This window comes from Elephas maximus, chromosome 16 (assembly GCF_024166365.1).
Source record: "Elephas maximus indicus isolate mEleMax1 chromosome 16, mEleMax1 primary haplotype, whole genome shotgun sequence".
In the NCBI taxonomy this organism is placed as follows: Eukaryota; Metazoa; Chordata; class Mammalia; order Proboscidea; family Elephantidae; genus Elephas; species Elephas maximus.
The window spans coordinates 72,761,577-72,785,153 of NC_064834.1; the positions used below are offsets into that span (position 1 = coordinate 72,761,577).

General features: G+C 39.6%; 1 protein-coding gene across 2 annotated transcripts in view; it reads left to right on the plus strand.

Annotated features, from left to right (window-relative positions):
• The window catches only part of PLEKHA1 (pleckstrin homology domain containing A1), a 60,393-nt gene extending 37,027 nt beyond the window's left edge, over positions 1-23,366 (plus strand). Inside the window, exons 7-12 of one of the 2 annotated variants that reach the window (XM_049855760.1) lie at positions 2,344-2,484; positions 3,390-3,458; positions 9,933-9,997; positions 10,570-10,633; positions 15,421-15,510; positions 18,252-22,858. In XM_049855760.1, the coding sequence (XP_049711717.1) occupies positions 2,344-2,484; positions 3,390-3,458; positions 9,933-9,997; positions 10,570-10,633; positions 15,421-15,510; positions 18,252-18,566 (744 nt within the window). In that variant the 3' untranslated portion in view covers positions 18,567-22,858. Of the gene's footprint in view, positions 1-2,343; positions 2,485-3,389; positions 3,459-9,932; positions 9,998-10,569; positions 10,634-15,420; positions 15,511-18,251 lie in introns of both variants that reach the window. The other variant, XM_049855761.1, reaches the window with a different exon arrangement.
• Positions 23,367-23,577: the final 211 nt, after the last annotated feature.

A 23,577-nucleotide genomic window follows, 5' to 3' on the forward strand; every position in this document is an offset into this window, starting at 1 on the left:
TTGGTACAGATTTTTCAGTAGATTCTAGGATTTATGACAGGTGCCATTAAAAAAAAACAGAATTTTATTGCTTTATCACTTAGCAGTGTTGTTTTTTATTATAAATTAATATTTAGTCATTATAAAAGTACTTAGACTATACAGACTATATATTATGAAGCAAATGTCAAGTAAATCTCATCTGCATGATAAATGAATTGAGTAAGTGTTGAGTGAGCAGTAAAGTAAGTACTAGGGTTACAAAGTCAAGTACAAAGCGCTGTTGACCTTTATAAATATAGAACAGGTTGTATATTCCTCAAAACATGACTTGAGTACTTAGTTCTTCTTTTGAAATTTAGGAGTTCTTGAAAATACACCTTTGGCTTATTTGTGGGATTCTAGATTATCAGATGTGTTGTATGTTATAAATAAACAGGAAGCCACCGCTTGGGCAAACATGAAGGCCTGGGTATATATTTAGATGGGATTTTAAAAGCTGTAGCTATACATGTAAAACTATAAAACTTTTAGAAAAAAAGAGCCTAGGACTAGGTGAAGAGTTTTTAGGCTTGACATAAAAGCATAATTCATAAAAGGATGAAAATAATAAATTGGACCGCATCAGAATTAAAATGTTTGCCCTGTGAAAGACCCTGTTAATAAGGTAAAAAGAAAAGCTAAAGACTGAGAGAAATTATTTGCAACCACATATCCAGCAATAAAGAACTCTGAAAATTCAACAGTCAAAAACCAAAGAATCCAGTTAGAAAATGAGCAAAAGACATGAACAGGCATTTCACTAAAGATGGCAAATAGGCTTATGAAAAGATGTTCACCATCATTAGCCACTGTTGTTGTTGTGTGCTGTTAATTCAGTTCTGACTCATAGCGACCCTGTAGGACAGAGTAGAACTGTCCCATAGGGTTTCCAAGGCTGTAGTCTTTACAGAAGCAGACTGCCACATCTTTTTCCTGCAGAGCGGCTGGTGGGTTCAAACTTGCAACCAGTCAGGGAAGTGCAAATTAAAACCAATGAGATATCACTATGTATCATACCTATCAGAACGGCTAGAATAAAAATGAGTGATAACATAAGTTCTGGCAGGAACAGGGAGAAATTGGATCACTCATGCATTGCTGGTATGGCGTACAGCCGCTTTGAAAAGCAGTGGCAGTTTCTTGTAAAGCTAAACGTGCAGTTACCATGCAACCAAGAGCTTGCACTAAAACCTGGTTGCCGTCAAGTCAAATCCGACTCGTAGTGGCCCTACAGAGCAGGGTAGGACTGTGCCGTGGCGTTTCCATGGCTCTAATCTTTGTAGAAGCAGACTGCAACATCTTTGTCCCGTGGAGCAGCTGGTGGGTTAAAACCACCGACTTTTCAGTTAGCAGTTGAGCACTTACTGACTGTACCACCAAGGCTCTTTCAGAATTTGCATTCCTAGGCACTTATTCCTGAGAAATGAAGACTTAGGTTCCCGCAAAAATCTGTGCATGAGTGATCGTAGCAGCTTTACTCCTAATAGCCGGAAACTGGAAACAACTCATGTGCTCCTTGGAGGGTGAATGGGTAAACAGTCCATGCTGTGGAATACTATGCAGCAGTAAAAAAGGAATGAATTACTGATCTGAGCAACAACCTGGATGCAGCTCTAGAGAATTATGCTGAGTGGGGAAAAAAAGCCAGTTTCAAAAGGTTTCCTACTGGATGATTCCATCTGTATTACATTCTCAAAACGTCAGAATTATGGAGATGGAAAAGAGATTAGTGGTTGCCAGGGCTTAGGGCTGGAGGTACAAAGGGATAGGAGCCTTTCGATGGTGGGACAGATGTGCACACTTGATAAAATCGTGTAGAACTGTATACACACACCAATGAGTGCGTGTGAAACTAGTGAACTCTGGGAAGGTTTATGTATCGTACCAATGTCTGTTTCCTGGTTTTGATATTGTCCTACAGTTATGCGTTTTCCCTGCTGGTGGAAACTGGTTGAAGGGTATATGGGACCTCCCTGTACAGTTTTTTTTAACAACTTCCTGTGGATCTATGTAATTATTTCAAAATAAAAGGTTAGCACCCCTTCCCTCCCCTCCCCCCCCAAAAAAAACACTGGTGGCAGGACATCTGTAGAACAAGAGAAATTGATTTTCATGGTTTAATCAATGATATGAAAATTATAATTAAGTGTCTCAGATTAATTACTCTTCACTTGAAAATCTGTGTTCCTAACTGAACTAAAATAGATTTTAAGAATTTATGCTAGAATAACAACATGAAATAAAAGTGAGCTTTGGAGCTAAGTAAGCCAAAAACGAAAGCAGGAAATAGGATTAATTATTAATTATTTTGTTTCATTTTAGAAAGAAGTCAACGAATGTGGCGAAAGCATCGACAGAAACAATTTGAAACGGTCCCAAAGCCATCTTCCTTACTTTACTCCTAAACCACCTGCAGATAGTACAGTTATCAAAGCTGGTTATTGTGTGAAACAGGGAGCAGTGGTGAGTAGCTTAACCAAATATGTGAAATATGGAAAATGAGCATGTTATTAGCCAACTCTCAAACTAGCAAAGAAATTATTGGCTTTGTTTTATGAAAGACCCAAAGCGAGAGACTGGCGTGCAGAGAAGGGGAGTCGGGAGAGAGGATAGGGTTCTTCATGTCATAATTCACTGCTGGTATTTCCTCGGGCTGGGGGCAACTGGGTCCTCGATGCCTGTCACAGTGACCTTCAATGGAATGAGCTTTCCTAGCAGTTTCAGTTTATTCCAGAAAGTTTTTCCTTTGATTTCTGCCCCATGGGAGTGGGCCAGGAAAAGAGAGCTCAACTAGGGAGATGGCAGTCCAGTTGGTGGGGGGAGTGGCTCGTGGAAGGAACACTCAGAGTAGCAGGTATGGAAACCTAAAAACTTGATTTGGTGTTGAACTGCCCTTGATTGAGAGCTCTGTGACCTTGCTTCTTTAACCTCTCAGGCTCTCTTTTAGGAAAAGTCATAAGACTTAGTGTCCAGAGTTTGTTAAAGGCATAAATAAGCGTACCAGCATAGTGGCTGGCGCTTGACAAGAGCAGCTCTCAGTTGGCCCAGGTCCCTCACACAGCTGGATGCATGATGGGGACTTGCCAGGAAGAACAAGTAAATTTATCAATATTTCTAGGATTCCAAAGTACCTTTCTAAAATTAAAGCCATTCTTGCTTGTGTGAACTAAATCTTTAGAGTTTCATGGAAAAATTAATTTTAAAGAAAAAAATTCCTCTGAGCAAAACGATACATGAAACTCTTCAAACTCTGGCAACTCTAATTCCCGTAGGTTTTTCAGTGTTTGGCATTGCTGATTGTGGGTTCATTTCAGAATAATTGAGTGGTGATTAACATGGGGCATTCTCTATGTGTTCATCTCTGGTAGATGAAAAACTGGAAGAGAAGATATTTTCAATTGGATGAAAACACAATAGGCTACTTCAAATCTGAACTGGTATGTTGCTGTGTCATCAGCGTTGGTTTAAAAATGTTTGAAAAGTTTTACGTTGCGATTGCTTGTGTAATATCTTGTTCTCTTCTTCGTTTTTAGAATAATGAAATTCTGGCTTTGAGAATTTGGTACTGGTACTGAGAGGTAGAGACAGTTCTGTTTATTTTGCTGTGATGCTTTTGGTCAGTGGTATTTTTGTGAACTGCATCTTTAATAAAAAGTTCATGTCTTTAAAGAGACATTCCACCTTGAAAGACTTAAAAAAATCAGAACCTCCCAGTCTGCAGATTGCCCTACAGAAGCAATGGAGAAGCTGGTGGAAAGAGCCAACTCTCCCAGAGTCAGCATTTAACCGTCTGTATTCCTGCCTTCTCTTCACATTTTCTTTTCCGACTTCAGACTGACTCAAGTTTTTTTTTCATATAAAATGTTTTATCAAAGGTGGAATCAAAGATAGAAATTCCTTTTTTCGCTTGTTTGAGTAATATCCTTATTTAAAATATGGTTGTCAGGGGACCTGAATCTTACACTAGGTTGTTGGATAAATTGACTGCAATTCTGTACTTTAGGTGTCTGTTCTATCTCTTCTTGTTTTATGGGACCTTTGAGAGGGAAACTGTATGCTTTATTTGAATGAAGGCTCCAGAACACCCTGTCCCGTAGAACTTTCTGTTTGATGGAAATGTTCTGTACTTGCACTGTCCAATAGCTACTGGCTAAATGTGGTTGTTGAGTGCCGGAAATGTGACTCCTGTGACTGAGGAGTTCAGTTTACTTAATTTTAAAACTACAGCTAATTCCATTTATTTAATTAACTTCAATTTAAATAGCTACCCATAGCTGATGGCTGCTATGTTGAACAGCAGAGCACTAGAGAATAGAAGGGAATGTCTTCAGATTCACCTCAGGGGTGACCTCTTCTGGGAAGCTTTTGGACTCTGGATTAAGTACCTTGTTTCTGTGTGCCCACGGTACCCTGTTCACATGTCTATCATAATAGTCCCGGTTATGTTTTGTAGTTGTATGAGTCCTGTCTTTGCCACTAAACTAAATGAGCTTCTTGAGGCAAAGACTCTCTTGTACCTTTTATGAGGGCTTGGCAGTTGCTAGTAATCAGTAAAAACTTTTGAATGAATGAAAAATGACCTAGCATAGCAAGAATAGCCATTTTGGTACAGGGTCTTCCTCAGGCTTCAAACTCTGAGAACCTCAACTGGAAGCAGTAGTTACTTGGACAAGAAGTGCCAGCCTCGGTGTCTCAGAAGGCTACGCTTGTGCTTGGTTGGAGGTTGATTCATTGATCTTAATTAATGCCAGTGCTCTTGGCAAGAGTCATTCTTGCAACAGACATTTGCCGAGCTCTCTCTAGCCCTGATGCAGTTCTGGGAACTGGAAATAAAGAGAGCAGTCAGAGCTGGCCTTCAGGCATTTAGCTTTGCAGACACACTGACATGTGCCCCGCTCCTCGTACCCCAAACCAAAACCAAACCCATTGCTGTTGAGTCAATTCTGACTCATAGCGACCTGGTGGAGAGTAGAACTGCGCCCATAGGGTTTCCAAGGCTGTAATCTTTACAGAGGCAGACTGCTACATCTTTCTCCCGTGCAGCACCTGGTGGGTTCAAACCACTGACCTTCCGGTTAGTAGCCGAGAGTTTTAACCACTGCACCACCAGAGCTCTTCATAGTAATTCTAGTATAATGAGATAAGAACTATTAACAGAAATATTTTTAAAATTTTGAAAACCTACTGCATGCTAGACATTATGCTATGAAACCTGAGAGGAAAGAATAACTATCAGAGGGGAGGTAGGTAAACTATGCCACCTAAATTTAGGAATACGTTCAGTGTTTAGAAAACACAGATAATGTAATTGTTAACCCTGTATCATTACTAAGGTGCACGCCCCCACGCACACACATTTCAACATTTCTGGAATCTTGGGGGCGTGTCTCAGAGTCACCGCAGGGTGGTGGCCCACAGGCTGGGCTTACCTGTCCTTGCTTACACATGCACAGCATCTTTGGGTGAGATGAAAACAGCAGCACCAGTCAAGACCTACAGAATAGGGTGCTGGCAGCTGGGAAGAAAATCTCGGTGGCACAGTGGAATACTCTTACGAAATGCTGCACCCCCAGTGATCTCGTCCCAGAGAATGGTGTGGTGTGGACTGGAAAACATTGGCGTCAGTGGCTCTGAATCAAAAAGTGATTGGGAAAAGTTCGATTCTGGATGTGAAGTTTTTAAAAGCCTTAACCAATTGATTGTGCTTATGTTTTTCCTTTTTGTATATGCTAAGGAGAGAGATGTGATAAATATTGATGTCTACAGTAGAAAAGCGCTCTATTGCAAAACCCTTTTATTATGGAAAAATTTAAACATACAGAAAGTAAACAGACTAGGAGTCCCTGATGGCACAAAAGAAGCCAACTTGAAAACATTCCTCCTGACCAGATCTGGGACAATTTGAGCATCAAAGTGAATAGTGGTGGTAACGGGTAACCCGTTTAATAAAATAGGAATCCACGAGCCCCTACCGGAAAACAAAACCAAACCCACTGCTGTCGAATTGATTCCTACTCGTAGCGACCCTATGGAACAGAGTAGAACTTTCCCCCATAAGGTTTCCAGGGAGTGCCTGGTGGATTTGAACTGCTGACGTTTTTGGTTAGCAGCTGTAGCTCTTAACCATTATGTCACCAGGGTTTCCTATGAGCCTCTACAGATATACGTAAATAGCCATGATATTTTCAGTTGCCTCATATGCATGTGAAGGCTGGACAATGAATAAGGAAGACCAAAAAAGAGTTGATGTCTTTGAATTATGGCGTTGGCGAAGAATATTGAGTATACCGTGGACCGCCAGAAGAACAAACAAGCCTGTCTTGGAAGAAGAAGTATAGCCAGAATGCTCCTTAGAAGTGAGGATGGCGATACTTCGTCTCATGTACTTTGGACATGTTATCAGGAGGGACCAGTTCCTGGAGAAGAACATCATGCCTGGTAAGGTAGAGGGCCAGCAAAAAAAGAGGATGACCGTCCATGAGATGGATTGACACAGTGGCGGCAAAAATGAGATCAAACATAGCAATGATTGTGAGGATGGTGCAGGACCAGGCAGTGTTCTGTTCTGATGCACATGAGGTCGGTATGAATCGGAACCAACTCAGTGGCACCTAACAACAACAACAACATGTATGTATGTATGAATGTTTGATGAGGAATGAGATATTTGTATAGTTTCAAAGTACCTCCCCCCAAATTACAAAGGGGAAAAGAGTAACTTCACAGTGAAGAAGTCTGGCAGATTCACTTTAATCAGGTGATCAGGTGATTAAAGTGAACATCATTGGTGATGAGATAAATTGAAGTCATGTACCACCTGACAGGATAGAAGGAAAAGAATGTCGCATTGCTTCTGTGACGCTCCTGCTGAAGCTGCACAAGCTGACTCTAATCCTGAGGACGCTTGGGCCATATCCAAACTGAGAGACATTCTGCAGAATAACTGGCCTGTAATCTCCAAAAGTATCAAGATTATGAGAGTCAAGGAAAGAATGAGGACCTGTTCCCTACTGAAGGAAAGAAAAGACATAACGACAAGTAAATGCTGTTTGTGGTTCTGAACTGAATCCTTTTGCTTCGATAAGAGACGTTTTGGGGACAATTTCCTGATTTTGATGATTATATTGTGATTATATAAGAGAATATCTTTATAGAAAATACATACAAAAGCATTCAGGACTAATGGGACCTAGGTCAGCAACTCACTCTGAAATGGTTTAGAAAAATCAGTTCTTTGAGTAGTATTTTCAGCCTTCATGTAAGTTTATGATTGTTTCAAAGTTGAAAGAGAGAACATTGAGGGACAATATATCTGTTAGAAAAACTTGCAGCAGGTAAGAATAGACAGTTTATTTTAAAACAAATAAATAGGGCCCCTAAACATTTTTCTAAACATATAAAAATATGCTCAACATAGTTCATATTTAGAGAAATTAAATGAGAAGTTCACTGAATTATTCTCATCTCTCATATTGGCTAAATTTTGCTGGTGGGAATACAAACTGATAGAACCTTTTTGGAGGGGAATTTGATATCTAACAAAGCTATGTACACACTTATTTTTCAACTCAGCAATCCATATCTGGGAATTTACTCTGAGATACGTTTCCAGTAAGAAAATAATCTATGCATAAAGTTATTCATTGCAGCATCATTTGCAGTTGCAAAATTGGAAATAACAAAAATGTCCATATATAGAAGAGAGGTTAAATTCAGGTTTATCTTCACAGTGGAGTTCTATGCAGCTGTAAAGAAGGAAGGAAGGGGGGCAGAGCTTCCAGCTTTGGTTAAGTGAAGAGCTGGGCAGATACTCTCTGCCTGAAAGCGACTATAAATGCCGTCCTCTAACAAAGGGAGCCAGGGCAGCGAAAGTACAAACTGTGCCTGGGACATCCAGTTGTGCCAGAAATAAGGAAATGGCTCAGAGAATGATGGGGACATGTCAGAAGGACAGACGCCAACTTCAAGGGGCTCCAAAACTGGGACAATTTGAGCAAAAAAAAAAAAGTAATGATAGCAATAGATCATAGCCCATGGAATAAAGCAAGAGTCATGAGTGTATAAATGGAGAAGGAAAAGCTTTTCCTTAGAGGAAAATTCCAGCTAATAAAAATACCATTTTGGAAAACAGGCTGCAAAGTATATAGAAATTCTTTGTACTATTTCTGTAACTCTTCGATAGTCTGAAATTATTCTAAAATAAAATTTTAAGAAACTTTAAAATAAAGGTTTACATGAATAAAATAAAAGCGCTGACATGGTTTACTTCTTCATGCCACATAAAATAATGTATGTTCTAATTGGTGGTGTCATATATTCAGTGAAATACCGTATGTAGTATTTTCATGGAATATGCCATATAAACGTATTATCAGGAACTGGTTATGTCTATAGTTGTTCCTTAGATGAAGAATAGTACAAGTACTGTAGAATTGTGGAAAGTTTGAGTGAGATATATAAAACCTGGCAGATGTTCCAGCACTAAATAAATGTTCAATAAATGGTGTTTGTTAAAATAATTACCGAAGTCACATAAAAGCGATATTCTGAAAAGGACAAATTTAAGTGAAAGAGACTGACTGTACACTAGTCAGGTGCCTTGTATATCAAAGTACCATTCTAAGACGAAGTACAGCACTTACTGGACCCCCAGAAGCCTACTAGAGAAAAATCTTGATGGTTAATGGTTTTTAATAAGCTGTAGTATCATGAACAGGAGCCCTTGTGGTGCAATGGTTAAGCCCTGTACTGCTAACTGAAAGGTTGGCGGTTTGAACTCACCCAGCAGCTCCATGGGAGAAAGACCTGGCAATCTGCTCTCATAAGAATTACAGCCTGTGTGGTGACCATGGTCTCGGGGAACACCTAGATCAATTGGCATAATATAGTTTATAAAGAAAATATTCTACATTCTACTTTGGTGAGTAGCATATGGGGTCTTAAAAACCTGTGCAGTGGCCATCTAAGATACTCCACTGGTTTCACGCCTTCGGAAGCAAGGGAGAATGAAGAAAACAAAAAAATAGATACAAGGGAAAGACTAGCCCAAAGGACTAATGGACCACAACTACCATGGCCTCCACGAGTCTGAGTCCAGTACATCTAGATGGTGCCCGGCTACCACCACTGGCTGCTCTGACAGGGATCACAATACAGGGTCCCGGACAGAGCTGGAGAAAAGCGTAGAACAAAATTCTAACTCACAAAAAAAGACCAGACTTACTGGTCTGACAGAGACTTGAGAAACCCTGAGAGAATGGCCCCTGGACACCCTATTAGCTCAGTAATGAAGTTACTTCTGAGGTTCACCTTTCAGCCAAAGATTAGGCAGGCCCATAAACCAAAACAAGACTAAAGGGGCACACCAGCCCAGGGGCAAGGACTAGAAGGCAGGGGGGACAGGAAAGCTGGTAATAGGAACTCAAAAGTCAAGACGGGAGAGCGTTGACATGTCGTGGGGTTGTTAACCAATGTCATAAAACAATATGTGTACTAACTGTTTAATGAGAAACTAGTTCATTCTGTAAACCTTCCTCTAAAGTACAAACAAAAAAAAAAGATTACAGCCTAGAAAACCCTACGAGGCAGTTCTGCTCTGTCGCATGGGGTCACTACAAGTCAAAAATCGACTTGATCAACAGTGTCATGAAGGCCAAAAGTAATGGGGATACAGGTTAAATGTCACCTTCCTTGTTTCAGACGAAAGTATATCTATGGTTTATAGTATTTGAGCTTTTCTGATGTGGAGTGGTTTGAAAAGGTAGATTTATATGTAGGGTGTGCTTCAAGAAAGAAGCGTTATTTCCCATAGATCTCCACGTAAGACAGCTAATCCTTAAAAGCATAGCTAACTCTTAAAGGGACTGTCAGCCCCAAAATGTCATGTATTGGTTTGTTTGCTTTTTTGGCAGGAAAAGGAACCTCTCCGTGTAATACCACTTAAAGAGGTTCATAAAGTTCAGGAGTGTAAGCAGAGGTAAGGAGCGACGTCTCAGTGTCTGGCACCGCCTGTTAGTATCTGATAGGCCTCAGTTTGGTTAATGTGCTTACAAATTATATTTTCGGTATTAGTTCTGTTTTTATTTTTATCTTTTTATACTTATATATGCTAGAATTTTTTCAAAACCCTTAGTTAAAAGAATTGAAACTTTTTGTTTATTTGAAAACTAAAAATTAGGGAACAGAGCAGTTAGCTTAGTCTAATGCAAAGGAAGAAATCTAATATAAATAGCTTATAATTGTACCATCAGATACAAAATTCTGTTACTAATTTTAGTATTTCAAGGTTGCTGTAACATTAGCTGTGCCAGTGTTTCTTTGAACAAACTGATTTCTTCATGGTTGAAAACTTTGAATTTTAAAGTTGCTTTATAAACGTTTTCTAAAAACTATTTAATGTAAAAATTCAAAATTGAAACATATATAAATTTGGCTTTGTTAAATTGCTATTTTACCTTTGATATTTATTTTCTTATTGTGTACTGGGTAAACAAGTAAAACTTTTAATCAACTGCTAATCAAGTACCATTTGATAATTTTTTGTTACAGTGACATAATGATGAGGGACAACCTCTTTGAAATTGTAACTACATCTCGAACTTTCTATGTGCAGGTAAAGTACTTATTTGGAGATTATAGATCCTCCTAACAAGAAATCAATAAGAAGTTGTTACATGTAGGGTTATTGGCAGGTCAGATGTTTAGGAAATGAGGCTATTCTTTGCTGTGAATTAGTAAAATAGAACTAAGTAGTATTTGGAAGAAGGAAATACTTTTTCAGTTAGATGCTAAGTATGTACCTTCAAGTTGGATTATTTTTGCACATATTTTACAATTTTTACTTTTTATATATAATTTTTTTTTGTGATTTTATAAGAAACGGGCACAGGTACCCATAGTAGAAGAGGCAGTAGCTCTTACACTTTCACTAATAGTAGCATCCTGTATTTTAAGTTTAAAATGTACTTTTTGGTTACCACATTGAACTAATTAGATTGAAAGTTTTTTTTTTTTTTAAGTGTTTATTTTTGTTTTTAAATGCTATATATGCCTGTTACAGAACATTTGGAAAATACAGAAAAAGATGATTTATAAAGCACCTATAATCACAGTTTGTCAGTTTGTCTTACTGTGGGGTCTTGTGTGATGCTGGAAGCTATGCCCCCGGTATTCAGATACCAGCAGGGTCACCCATAGAAGACAGGTTTCAGCTGAGCTTCCAGACTAAGACAGACTAGGAAGAAGGACCTGGCAGTCTACTTCTGAAAGGCAGTAACCAGTGAAAACCTTATAAATAGCAGTGGAACATTGTCCGATATAGTGCTGGAAGATGAACCCCCCAGGTTGGAAGGCACTCAAAAGACGACTGGGGAAGAGCTGCCTCCTCAAAGTAGAGTTGACCTTAATGACATGGATGTAGTAGAGCTTTCAGGACCTTCATTTGCTGATGTGGCATGACTCAAAATGAGAAAAAACAGCTGCAGACATTCATTAATAATCAAAACCTGGAATGTATGAAGTATGAATCTAGGAAAATTGGAAATCATTAAAAATGAAATGGAACACATAAACATCGATATCCTAGGCATTAGTGAGCTGAAACGGATTGGTATTGGCCATTTTGAATCGGACAATCATATAGTCTACTATGCTGGGAATGACAACTTGAAGAGGAATGTTCATCAAAAAGAACATTTCAAGATCTATCCTGAAGTACAGTGCTGTCAGTGATAGGATAATATCCATACGCCTGCGAGGAAGACCAGTTAATACAACTATTCTTCAAATTTATGCATCAAACACTAAGGCTAAAGATGAAGAAATAGAAGAATTTTATCAGCTGCTGCAGTCTGAAATTGATTGAACATGCAAAAATCAGGATGCATTGATAATTACTGGTGATTGGAATGCAAAAGTTGGAAACAAAGAAGAAGGATCGGTAGTTGGAAAATATGGCCTTGGTGATAGAAACAATGCTGGAGATCGAATGATAGAATTTTGCAAGACCAACTCGCCAACATAAGCGGCGACTCCACACATGGACCGCGCCAGATGGAACACACAGGAATCAAATTGACTATATCTGTGGAAAGAGATGATTGAAAAGCTCAATATCATCAGTCAGAACAAGGCCAGGGGTCGCCTGTGGAACAGACCATCAGTTGCTCATATGCAAGTTCCAGCTGAAACTGAAGAAAATCAGAGCAAGTCCACAAGAGCCAAATTATGACCTTGAGTATATCCCACCTGAATTTAGAGGCCATTTCAAGAATAGATTTGACGCATTGAATACTAGTGACCGAGGACCAGATGAGTTGTGGAATGACATCAGGGACACCATACATGAAGAAAGCAAGAGGCCATTGAAAAGACAAGAAAGAAAGAAAAGACCAAAATGGATGTCAGAGGAGACCCAAACTTGCTCTCTAACGTCGAGCAGCTAAAGCAAAAGGAAGAAATGATAAAGTAAAAGGACTGAACAGGAGATTTCAAAGGCTAACTCAAGAAGACAAGGTAAAATATTAATAATGACATGTGCAAAGAGCTGGAGACAGAAAACCAAAAAAGAGGAACACACTTGGCGTTTCTCAAGCTGAAAGAACTGAAGAAAAAATTCAGGACTTGAGTTGCAATAGTGAAGGATTCTATGGGGAAAATATCAAATGACGCAGGAACCATCAAAAGAAGATGGAAGGGATACTCAGAGTCATCATACTAAAAAGAATTGGTTGAGGTTTGACCATTTTAAGAGGTGGCATTTTTTTTTATATGATCAGGAACCGATGGTACTGAAAGAAGAAGTCCAAGCTGCTCTGAAGGCATTGGCGGTAAACAAGGCTCCAGGAATTGATGGACTATCAATTGAGATGTTTCAACAAACTGATGGAGTGCTAGAGGTGCCTGCTGGTCTATGCCAAGAAATATGGAAGCCAGCTTCCTGGCCAACTGACTGGAAGAGATCCATATTTCTGCCTATTCCCAAGAAAGGTGATCCAACCAAATGTGGAAATTATAGAACAATATCATTAATATCACACAGAAGCAAAATTTTGCTGAAGATCATTCAAAAACAGCTGCAGCAGTATATCGACAGGAAACTCAGAAATTCAGGCTGGTTTCGGAAGAGGACATGGAACCAGGGATATCATTGCTGATGTCAGGTGGATTCTGGCTGAAAGCAGAGAATAACAGAAGGATGTTTACCTGTGTTCTCTTGACTATGCAAAGGCATTTGGCTGTGTGGATCATAACAAATTATAGATAACACTGAGAAGAATGGGAATCCCAGAACGCTTAATTATGCACATGAGGAACCTCTACGTAGACCAAGAGGAAGTTGTTGGGACAGAACAAGGGGATACTGATTGGTTTAATGTCAGGAAAGGTGTGTGTCAGGGTTGTATCCTTTCACCATACCTATTTAATCTGTATGCTGAGCAAATAATCCGAGAACCTGGACTATATAAAGAAGAACGGGGCATCAGGATTGGAGGAAGACTCATTAACAACCTGCGTTATGCAGATGACACAACCTTGCCTGCTGAAAGTGAAGAGGACTTGAAGCACTTGCTAATGAAGATCAAAGACCACAGCCTTCAGTATGGATTACACCTCAACATAAAGAAAACAAAAGTCCTCACAACTGGACCAATGAGCAACATCATGATAAATGGAGAAAAGATTGAAGTTGTCAAGGATTTCATTTTACTTGGATCCACGATCAGCAGCCATGGAAGCAGCAGCCAAGAAATCAAAAGATGCATTGCACTGGGTAAACCTGCTGCAAAGGACCTGTTCAAAGTGTTGAAGAGCAAAGGGTGTCACCCTGAAGACTAAGGTGCGCCTGACCCAAGCCATGGTATTTTCAGTCGCATCATATGCACGTGAAAGCTGGACAATGAATAAGGAAGGCCGAAGAAGAATTGACGCCTTTGAATTGTGGTGTTGGTGAAGAATGTTGAATATACCATGGACTGCCAAAAGGATGAACAAATCTGTCTTGGAAGAAGTACAACCAGAATGCTCCTTAGAAGCAAGGATGGCGAGACTGCGTCTTACATACTTTGGACACGTTGTCAGGCGGGATCAGTCCCTGGAGGAGGAAATCATGCTTGCAGAGTACAGGGTCAGCGGAAAAGAGGAAGACCCTCAATGAGGTGGATTGACACAGTGGCTGCAACAGTGAGCTCAAGCATAACAACGACTGTAAGGATGGCGCAGGACTGGGCAGTGTTTCGGTCTGTTGTGCATAGGGTTGCTATGAGTCGGAACCAACTCGATAGCGCCTAACAACAACAACATAATCACACATGCAGGCAACCGCTCTTACTTTTTTTTACTGCTTTTGTTAAAGCATATCTGATTATAACAGGTGGGGTCATGCTAAGCATACTGTTACATGTTTCATATACTCTGGTCATTTTTCCCATGTCATTAAAAGTTCTCTGAATACCTTTTAGGACTGCATCATAGTTCATTGTATGCACGTTCCACAGTTAAACTGTTTCTCCATTACTCTGTTACTGAACATTCACGTACACTGTTTTCAGATATTTACTGCGATAAATAATGTGGTGATAAATTTGTCTTTGTACATAAATTTGTCTGAATTTCTTATTTCTTTAGGACAAATTTCTGGATAGAGAGGAACCTTTTTAAATTTCTCTGTTTCACCAAATTGCTTTCTAGAATTGTGCTCCTATTAACAATGAATGAAAGTATGCTCTGCCTTTGCCTGCATTGTTTTTCTTGTTAAAAAGCCTTTGTTAATATCATTGGTGAAAAGATACGAACTTGTGTCTTTAAAATTTTTGAACATCTGGAGTCAAGAATTTAGAAGTGGCAATATGCCTGCACCTGTCTTAGGGCCTTGTCTAATTGGATTAATGTTAAAGTGAGGTTTTAAATTCACCTTGGAAGCCAGGTCCTGTCAAAGGAATATAATATTTCAGAATATGAATACCAATCCTTTTAGGATTCAGGGTGCTACTAGAAATTATTTCTAGAAAAATAAGATAGAAAATGATGTCAAAATGTTTTTGTAATTACACCATTACATAAATATTCTTTAGCAGATTTAGACAGTAGAGCAGTGGGGTGAAATGAGGAGACCTTCCTTGGACTTCTCCTTCCTTGTTTTCTCTCTCAGAGTATTCATTATTGACACTTTCTGATGTGTCTGATACTAAAACATTAAGTGGCCAGCCTATATCTCTGTGTGATAACTTACCTAGCAGGACCTGGTTTTCAGAAGTGATTTCTAAAAATTTTGGAAACCATTGCCTTAGAATGGTTGTATTGGTAACACTGTGAGTTACCAAAATAATTACATTGGGTTTATAAATGTAGACACTGACTTTGAGGAAAAACTGACCAGCTGAGCCCTTTTTTTTCCTTTAGGCTGATAGCCCTGAGGAGATGCACAGCTGGATTAAAGCCGTCTCTGGCGCCATTGTCGCACAGCGGGGACCCGGCCGGTCAACGTCTTCTGTATGTGTCCTGCTCTCTGGGGTGATACTCCCTTGGGCCCCCTCATCCTGTCGAGTTATTTTCCTTCCTGCCCCCCTAATCCTGTTGAGATGTATTTGCATGATGACTTTTCATACCAATTGGACTTGCCAAAAATAATGCATTTCTAATTTAATGCTTCCTTTTAGTGTTCTGTATCCATAACTTTCTGTGCATTGTATTGTCTTAAATGCACAAGCAAGGCAACTAAAGAATGAATGTTTCCTTGCTTTGTTTTAGGGACTCTTACCAGTCAGTAGGTTTAGGTTTAATATAACTCGACAGACTCTTAGTGTGGTATGTGGCCTGATTGTGTCAAGCACCTGTACCTAAAGCATTACACAGGTTGTGAATACCTTGACTTCCTCTTCCCTTCTTCGCATTTCAAGGAAGTTTGTTTTGGGAGGGGGGTAGAGGGCTTAATAGTGGGGTCAGCGCATTGAACAGCTGGATTCTTAAGTGTACTTTAGTGCTCTGAGTCAGTATTTTCCATTTCAGGTTTTAAATATCAGTTTTTTAGTAGGGTAATTTAAAAGTCGGCCTCTCTTCACTGCCGCAGTTATTTTTGTGCTAGCATGATAATAAAATTGAAACAACCATTCTACTCAGAAATGGTAAGAAAAATATTTTTTATTTACGGTGTTCAAGTACATCATAGGAATAAGGTTTTGCCTTGGAGTACTTGGAAACCCTCGTGGCGTAGTGGTTAAGTGCTACGGCTGCTAACTAAAAGGTTGGCAGTTTGAACCCACCAGGTGCTCCCTGGAAACTCTGTGGGGCAGTTCTACTCTGTCCTATAGGGTCGCTATGAGTTGGAATCAACTCAGTGGCAATGGGTTTGGTTTTCAGTTTTGGAGTACTTCGGTCACTGGTCTCTGATCTGAAAATATGAGTTCTAGTGGAGAATGAAGACTTTTGAGGTTGCTTAAAATACAGCACTTTTGTCTGCAGAATGCTGACTAGTATGTAGCATGATGTTATTATCTAAATTTATTATAAATGCTAGATATTCTGTACTTTTGACATTTTTCCTGGTAGTAATGTTGTATAAATACTAGCTTTTAATCGTTTTCTGATAATGATACCCACCGATCAGTAAATAGAAATCCATTTTTCTCATTTCGTAATTGTTTCAGTCATTCTCCTATTCTTTTCAGAATATCTAAGTCTCTTTCCTAGGTGTTAATTTTGTAACTGCCTGTGTTTCTTGTGACCTTTTCAGCAGTCAAGTATGAGACTCTCTGCAAAAACAATGTCTTTTGGGAAGAGGAAAAGCTGGAGAAGGGCGTTGGCGTTTTGTGCTTTGTGGTGGGGGCAGATTGGGCTACCGAGCTCTGACTGTCAGCAAACTTTCTCTTTTCCTCCCTCTCCCCAGTATAGGTAAACTCTAATCTTAGCTTTGCACTGTGTTCCAGATGCGGCAGGCCAGAAGGCTGTCGAACCCTTGTATTCAGAGGTATACCTCCAGAGCTGGTGACTGCAGCACGGGTGTGGGCGCGCACGCAAACGCGCCTTCTTACTAGAGGGCCCGGACTTACTCACTACTCACAACTGACCATGCCAAGTTGAGTTAACCAGACTGCCTTTTGCAGTTATCATAACTGACTTTGTCAACACTAACTCAGTCTTTTTCGCTACGGTCATCAGGTTGGATATGTGTATTAAAAAAAATAAATAAGGAAAACTAAAACTTTACAAATTGAAAGTCATTAAGCCACAGTTTCAATTTCTGTGTTTTAGGTGTTTTGAAGTTTTTTATATACAACCTTGAAATGCACTTTCGTTCTAGTAATACATGCAAACTCATGCGTGCATGTGCATAGGATAAGCGGTGCATTGCTATGGTTGGCGTGGCGTTTTAAATCTCAGGTGAAATCCAGACGTCTAATGGGAACCAACAAAGTTTTGGTAAATTGCAGCATTTAGTATTCAAAGCGCCCAGTATCATAAATGAACACCATGTACTAGAACTCTATGGCAGTGCATTTAGAATGGTCATATTTAAGGATACCTTCAGATTTGTTCTAGTTAGAAGCATATTGAAATTGATACTCTCAACTAATAAGCCTTTACCACAGTTTTTAAAAATGATTAACTATGTACCTTTAAAATCTTGTACCATATGAGTGCATGACATATTCAAAATTAAATAAATCAAAAAGTAAAAAGATTATGCTGTTATTGGTTACAGTGAAATTCAGGGAAGCAAGAACTTCTAAGTTTGTCAGGCTACCAGACAAAAGAATATTTTTGAAAAATGTCGATTCCTACATAGTAAGGCAACAACATCATTTTTACATTCTACATTTTTTTTCTAAAAATACTAAAATATGTGAGATAATGCCTAGTATCGATTGAGAATATATGCTTACATAAAATAACCAAACTGGTAGGCTTCCTCTTCAGCGCAGTTCAGTTGCCATTGGAACACTATTCCAGTTTAGGTTGGTTGAGTCTTCAAAGCGTCACAAACTGTCAAATTCGGCTTTGGTGACAGAACTGCTTTCTTACTGGAAATGGTTGTTGGCTGTCATTGCTTTAAGCTCACCCCTAAAGCTGCATCGCTTTGGGAAAGAACTTGCTTCTTTCTGCTACCACAGCTCATGCTTTCGCTTTGTGTGCGTGTGTCTTGTTGTTTGTTTTTCAGAGAATAAAGTCTCACACTGAATTACTAACCTTGTCGTTAATGGTTGACTGTGTCTGACCACCACTCCTTTTTACAGGAGCACTCCACCTGCCCTGCAGAACCCAAGCATGCTCTCCGGCCCACCGGTGCCTCAGCAGCCCCCTCACATTCCACAGCCACTCGCAGCAGCTCTCTGGTCTCAAGCTTTACCATGGAGAAGCGAGGATTTTACGAATCTTTTGCCAAGGTCCAGCCAGGGAGCTTCAAGATCCAGACTCTCTCTCCAAGAGAACCAGCTTCCAAAGTGACTGAGCAAGCTGTCCTGAAACCTCAAAGTAAAAGTGGCCCTCAGGAAAAAGATGGCGGCCCGGTGGACTTGGATGACGCAAGCCTTCCTGTCAGCGATGTGTGAAGATGGAAGCTTACGGAGCCCGACTGCCTCCTCCGTCCGTCCCTTTGTTTCCTTTCATGAGGCTTCTCGCCAAAGATGATAAAGGGCGAAATGGTTTTTAATGTATGTGTTATACTGCCTCTGAGAGCACTCTTTATAAGCTGGTAAGCGAAGAATCTAGGGAGTGGCCAAACTGAGTGTAATTTAAGAAAAAGAAAAAAACCGAAGTGACTCAGTACCAGCTGTCCAAAGCTTTGTGTATTCTCATTTGGGTGATAAAAATGTGTGTGCGTGGTATTTTTTCCTAGTGAATTTGACAGTTTAAATGTTTAACAACTTAAAACATTAAAAATGCTTATTAATTATTTTGGTCGTTTTAAAAATGCTACGCTGACTTCCTTTTAAATGTTCGATATTTACACATTCTTACTGATGAATGGTATTGAGTGGAATATTGCCAGACAAAGATATCCAGAGTCACAGTGTCTGTGGTGCTGTAAGGTTTATGCTACAATGTGGACTATTTTGAAAATTGCAACCATTGTTGATGCCCTGGATGGATGTCAAGGTGAGTGGTCAGTTTTGCACAGAGGATGTTATTGGACCATCGGTTGGGGCTGTGGGTCATATTGGGGACCCATAGTGGGTCAAAAGGGGAAAGCTAGAATTCAAACAAGTATGTCTGGGATGTTTATTTGAAGACCCGTAATCAGGATTGCGGCAGTCAGTGCTTTATGTAACGAAAACTGTCACTTGGTCTGAAATGGTTGGGAGATCTGATTTTCTTAGCAAAGTTTTGTAACTAGTGCTTGTTTCTGTATTTGGATCAGTGAAAGACCTCAAGTTGATACTGAAAGACCTAACTGATAACCACCCTGAGTCATGTAATCATGGGCTGAGTTTTGTTACTAATAACCTATATTCAAGTGCCCGTGTTCTCATCTCATTTAGGAATGTTTTGACACTGCTGTGCTCATAAGTCCTACACGATGGGTTTTGAACATTGGGGTAAAATTAACTTTTAGTAACGGTTTAGTGTGTTACATCAGATAGCATTTTATGTTAGAGATAGCAGATGCTGGCATTCTTCTACCTGTGCAATATGTATGTTTTAAAAAAAACAAATCTGCGTGCACATTTAATGGTGGCGATGTCATAAATACAAGCACCTCTCTAAAGGATCCTCGGTTTCAGGTGTTGAGTAATAGAGCAGTTTGAGCAAGTACCGTTTTTGCGGCTCAGTCTTAAACATTTGCTTTAAGAAGACTGTCTTGAATTTCATGTGCTGCTATTTTTATGATATTTTGCCATTTTTATAATACTGTTCTGTTTTGGATTTGTCCATATCACCATTTCTCCTTTTTCTAAGTTGACTTCTTGTTGGGGGGAGAGAGAAATTTCCTACTACAGTGGTGGGGTCCAGAGGTTTTAATATCTGTCATACCAGAATTACCTAGCAGCCGTTGAGAAATTCAAATGCATGAAGTGTGCACCGCCCAACTTTCTTATTCATAAGCTGATATCTTTCAAAGTTATATTTAGATTTTTCCCCTTTTGTAGCTACACCTGAAATAAATAGAATCCAAAGATTCTAAATAGTTATCACTTTTGCCGACACCTCTGTAATGCCCTTTTGAAAGACCTTTCAGGAACACATCTAAGCAATCTTGTGTAGACACTTCGCAATATTCAAGAGTCAAATGCCATTCTCTCTGGTACAGCTTTCCCACTGCATGTTCATTTGGCATATTTTGGTATTGGTAATTTGATATATTTCATGGCAGCAGAATATTAGCTCTATTTTGAGACTTTTTATAGAAATACCCTTATAGTCAGCAGCATAGGAAAATATCCTTGTGATTGTCAGGGTCTCCTAATATTTATCTCAATACTTTTATCATTCTATGAAAATTATTTAATTATTTTAAAACTTATACATTCTTGTAAATATGTCACATCTCAGTTGTCCAAAAAATTACTTTGAATACCTTAATAATTGCTGCATTTGTTTGTCTGTACATAACATGTCTTCTTTCAGGATGGGAATCCCAAGTGTCCTCCCAGTGTATACTTTTGTATCTGTGATCTTTATATGTCAGACTGGTTGAACACTGTAATGACTGGAGAATAAACTGGTCAGAATTCATCTCACATATTTCTCATTTGGTTTGGAACAAGTAAATAGAACTAGTGCAGAATGTGTTTAGTTAGTTGACTTGAATTTACAGGTATAAGGAGAGACGAGTTATTTGGTGATCTTAGAATAAGAAGCTTCACATGTGTGGATTCTTAGGCACAGCATTATGTAAAAGTATACAAGGAAAGGTGAATTCTAAGTTGACTTCTTGTTGGGGGAAGAGAGAAATTTCCTGCTACAGTGGTGAGGTCCAGAGGTTTTAAAATCTGTCATACCAGAATTACCTAGCAGCTGTTGAGAAATTCAAATGCATGAAGTGTGTACTCCCCAACTTTCTTATTCATAAGCCAGTATCTTTTAAAGTTACATTTAGATTTTTCCTCTTATTTTGCTTAATTAAAAAAATGTGTGCTTGGTTATTGGTTAGACTGGCGACATGGTGGAAGTCAAGCTGGATGGAGAAGGCATTTGGGGCCAGGTGGACCCTTGAGATACACGCATACAAACTCCCCATCAAGTGTTAGAGGCTTCTTACAAACCTGTTATTAGTAACCCATGTTTCCTGTCTGCTGGTGAACACTGTGTACCAGAGCCTAGCGCGGTGCCTGGTACCCGGTTAAAGCTGAAGTACTTCCTGAATGAGGGAGGACAGGGCATCAATACATGATGTGTGAACTTTACACTTCGGAGAAAAGCATATCTCTGTTTACTTGAAATCATTCTTTTGAAATTCTGGAATGTTTTCTCTGCAAAGAAACCTCAGATGATTTTAGATGTCTTCTTTTGCACCTTAAGTCTATCCCATTGTGAGATCCTGCTGTGTTCCCACTTGCATCTTCATCCTGTGCTCTGAAACACAGCCAGGATTGATCGATCCAGTGTCGCCTCTCATCTAGACCATTTCGTGTTGGGGATCCACTGGTACCCCTTTATTTCTGCCATTGCTTAGGACTGGCGTCAAAGTGGACTTCATGATCTGTTGCCCTTTTTTTTTGTTTTACAAAAGCTGAGTGACATCTTAAAGATCAGCCAGTCCAAGCCCTTGTAGTCAGTCCTAGCGAAAAGAAATTGAGACCCCGGTAAGGAAGGGGCCTTCAATAGGACCATGGGGCAAGTTAACAGCAAAGCTGGGCCATTGGTTTCTCACTGTACTGGAGATGGAGATCGTTATCCTGGCCTTGGGTAGTGTAACCCAGCCGCATTAACCAGATAGCATCCCAATCTCCATCAGGAGGTCTTCCCTTCCCATCCCAGACATGCCCACTTAGGGTCCTGCTCTTCTCTCCCAGTTCACTCTCATTAGTCTGCTTGTTCTCTGAAATGCTTTCTTCATTCAGAAGACTTCTGGAAGTCCCCCCAATGAAACGCAGCTTAACTGCTAAGTATGTATGTGTTTCTAATTTAGCACTCTCACACTAATACATTTGTCCTAGAATACCTCGAGGTTTTAGGTCAGGGTGTTTCACTTACTAGGTTTTCTATGGTTTCTATCACACCATGAATATTTTCGGTGTGACACTGCGTACTGTAGTGTGTTCAACATTTTCAAAAAGGGAAATGCTTAATGTTAGTACTCTTTGGTGAGGGAGTTAATTATTACCCAGATCTATCCAGGTTGAGCAAATGAGATTTTAATTTCTTATCAGGTGCTGCCTATCAACTTGTCAAAAAGATCCTAGGATTTTCTTATCAAACATAGCATTGCATATATGACCTATGTTTCCTTACTCACACCAGCTATGAGTAACAGTTTCTATCACATTAGGCCAGGAACCTCCCTGGCTGGAACTGACCCACAATCCAGCCTCCCAGTCTTCTCTTTCCCATTGGGTCTTGGACGCCTTGTTATTATCATCGTGTTTGTCTACACTGTGATGGACTTGTTCTTCTCATGTTCGTCTACATACCGAAAAAACCTGTTGCTGTCGGGTTGATTCCAACTCCTAGCGACTCTATAGGACAGAATAGAATTGCCCCGTAGCGTTTCCAGGGAGCGCCTGGTAGATTCAAACCGCGACCATTTGGTTAGCAGCTGAGTTCTTGACCAGTATCTTATGGATATGCAGTCATAATTTAAAGCTTGTTAGTGGGTGTATTTTGATCCATTTTTTAAAAGTGCTACTTAAAAAAGGCTAATTTGACTTAAAACTAGACTAATATAGTCAAAGCAAAAATACTGCCTTTTGCATTAAATTTCTGCCTTCATTCCTCTCGTGTGTGTGTGTGTGTGTACATACATATATTAGACTAGGTTAAACTAAGAGTACTGGGGCCTGTAGTCAGCCGTCCCTGCCGTCCCTGACTGTAGGCAGATTTTTTTTAATGTTTTAGGACTTCACTATGCACATGCTGTAAAATGAAGAAATTGGGTAAAGGATGCCTCTAAAATGTTACGGTCGTCTTGGTAGTTTTTATTGTGAGCTGATACAACTTCTACCCCTGGAAGTATTTTAAACTTTTTTGTTAAAGTAAGAAACTCAAAATGAGAACGTTGTAAACTTTGTCGCCCTAACGAGCAGAGAGACCCCTCACCTTGCCCTCTACTTCCCGATGCGGGTTGGGGGTTAAGTGACACTAGTTCCTTTATCAGAAACTTACCAGTTGGCAGGGCAGGAAATAACTGAATAGAAAATACGATGCATGACTGATCAGTATCAGACTTGGTGAGACTCTCCCTTGCCTTTGGGAGGGTTTAAAAGTCCATACAAGACATGATAAAAAGTGCATTTCGACGATTTTTTAATTTCAGCGTATCTTCCATTGTTTGTTTTTTAAATGATTGAAAAGTTTTTTTCAAACCTGAAGTAAGATACTTAGTAAAAGCATTGCTGAATTGAGGTTAGCGTTTGCAGTTTTCTTATTGCATGTCCACTTTAGCATACTTTGGTACTGGCA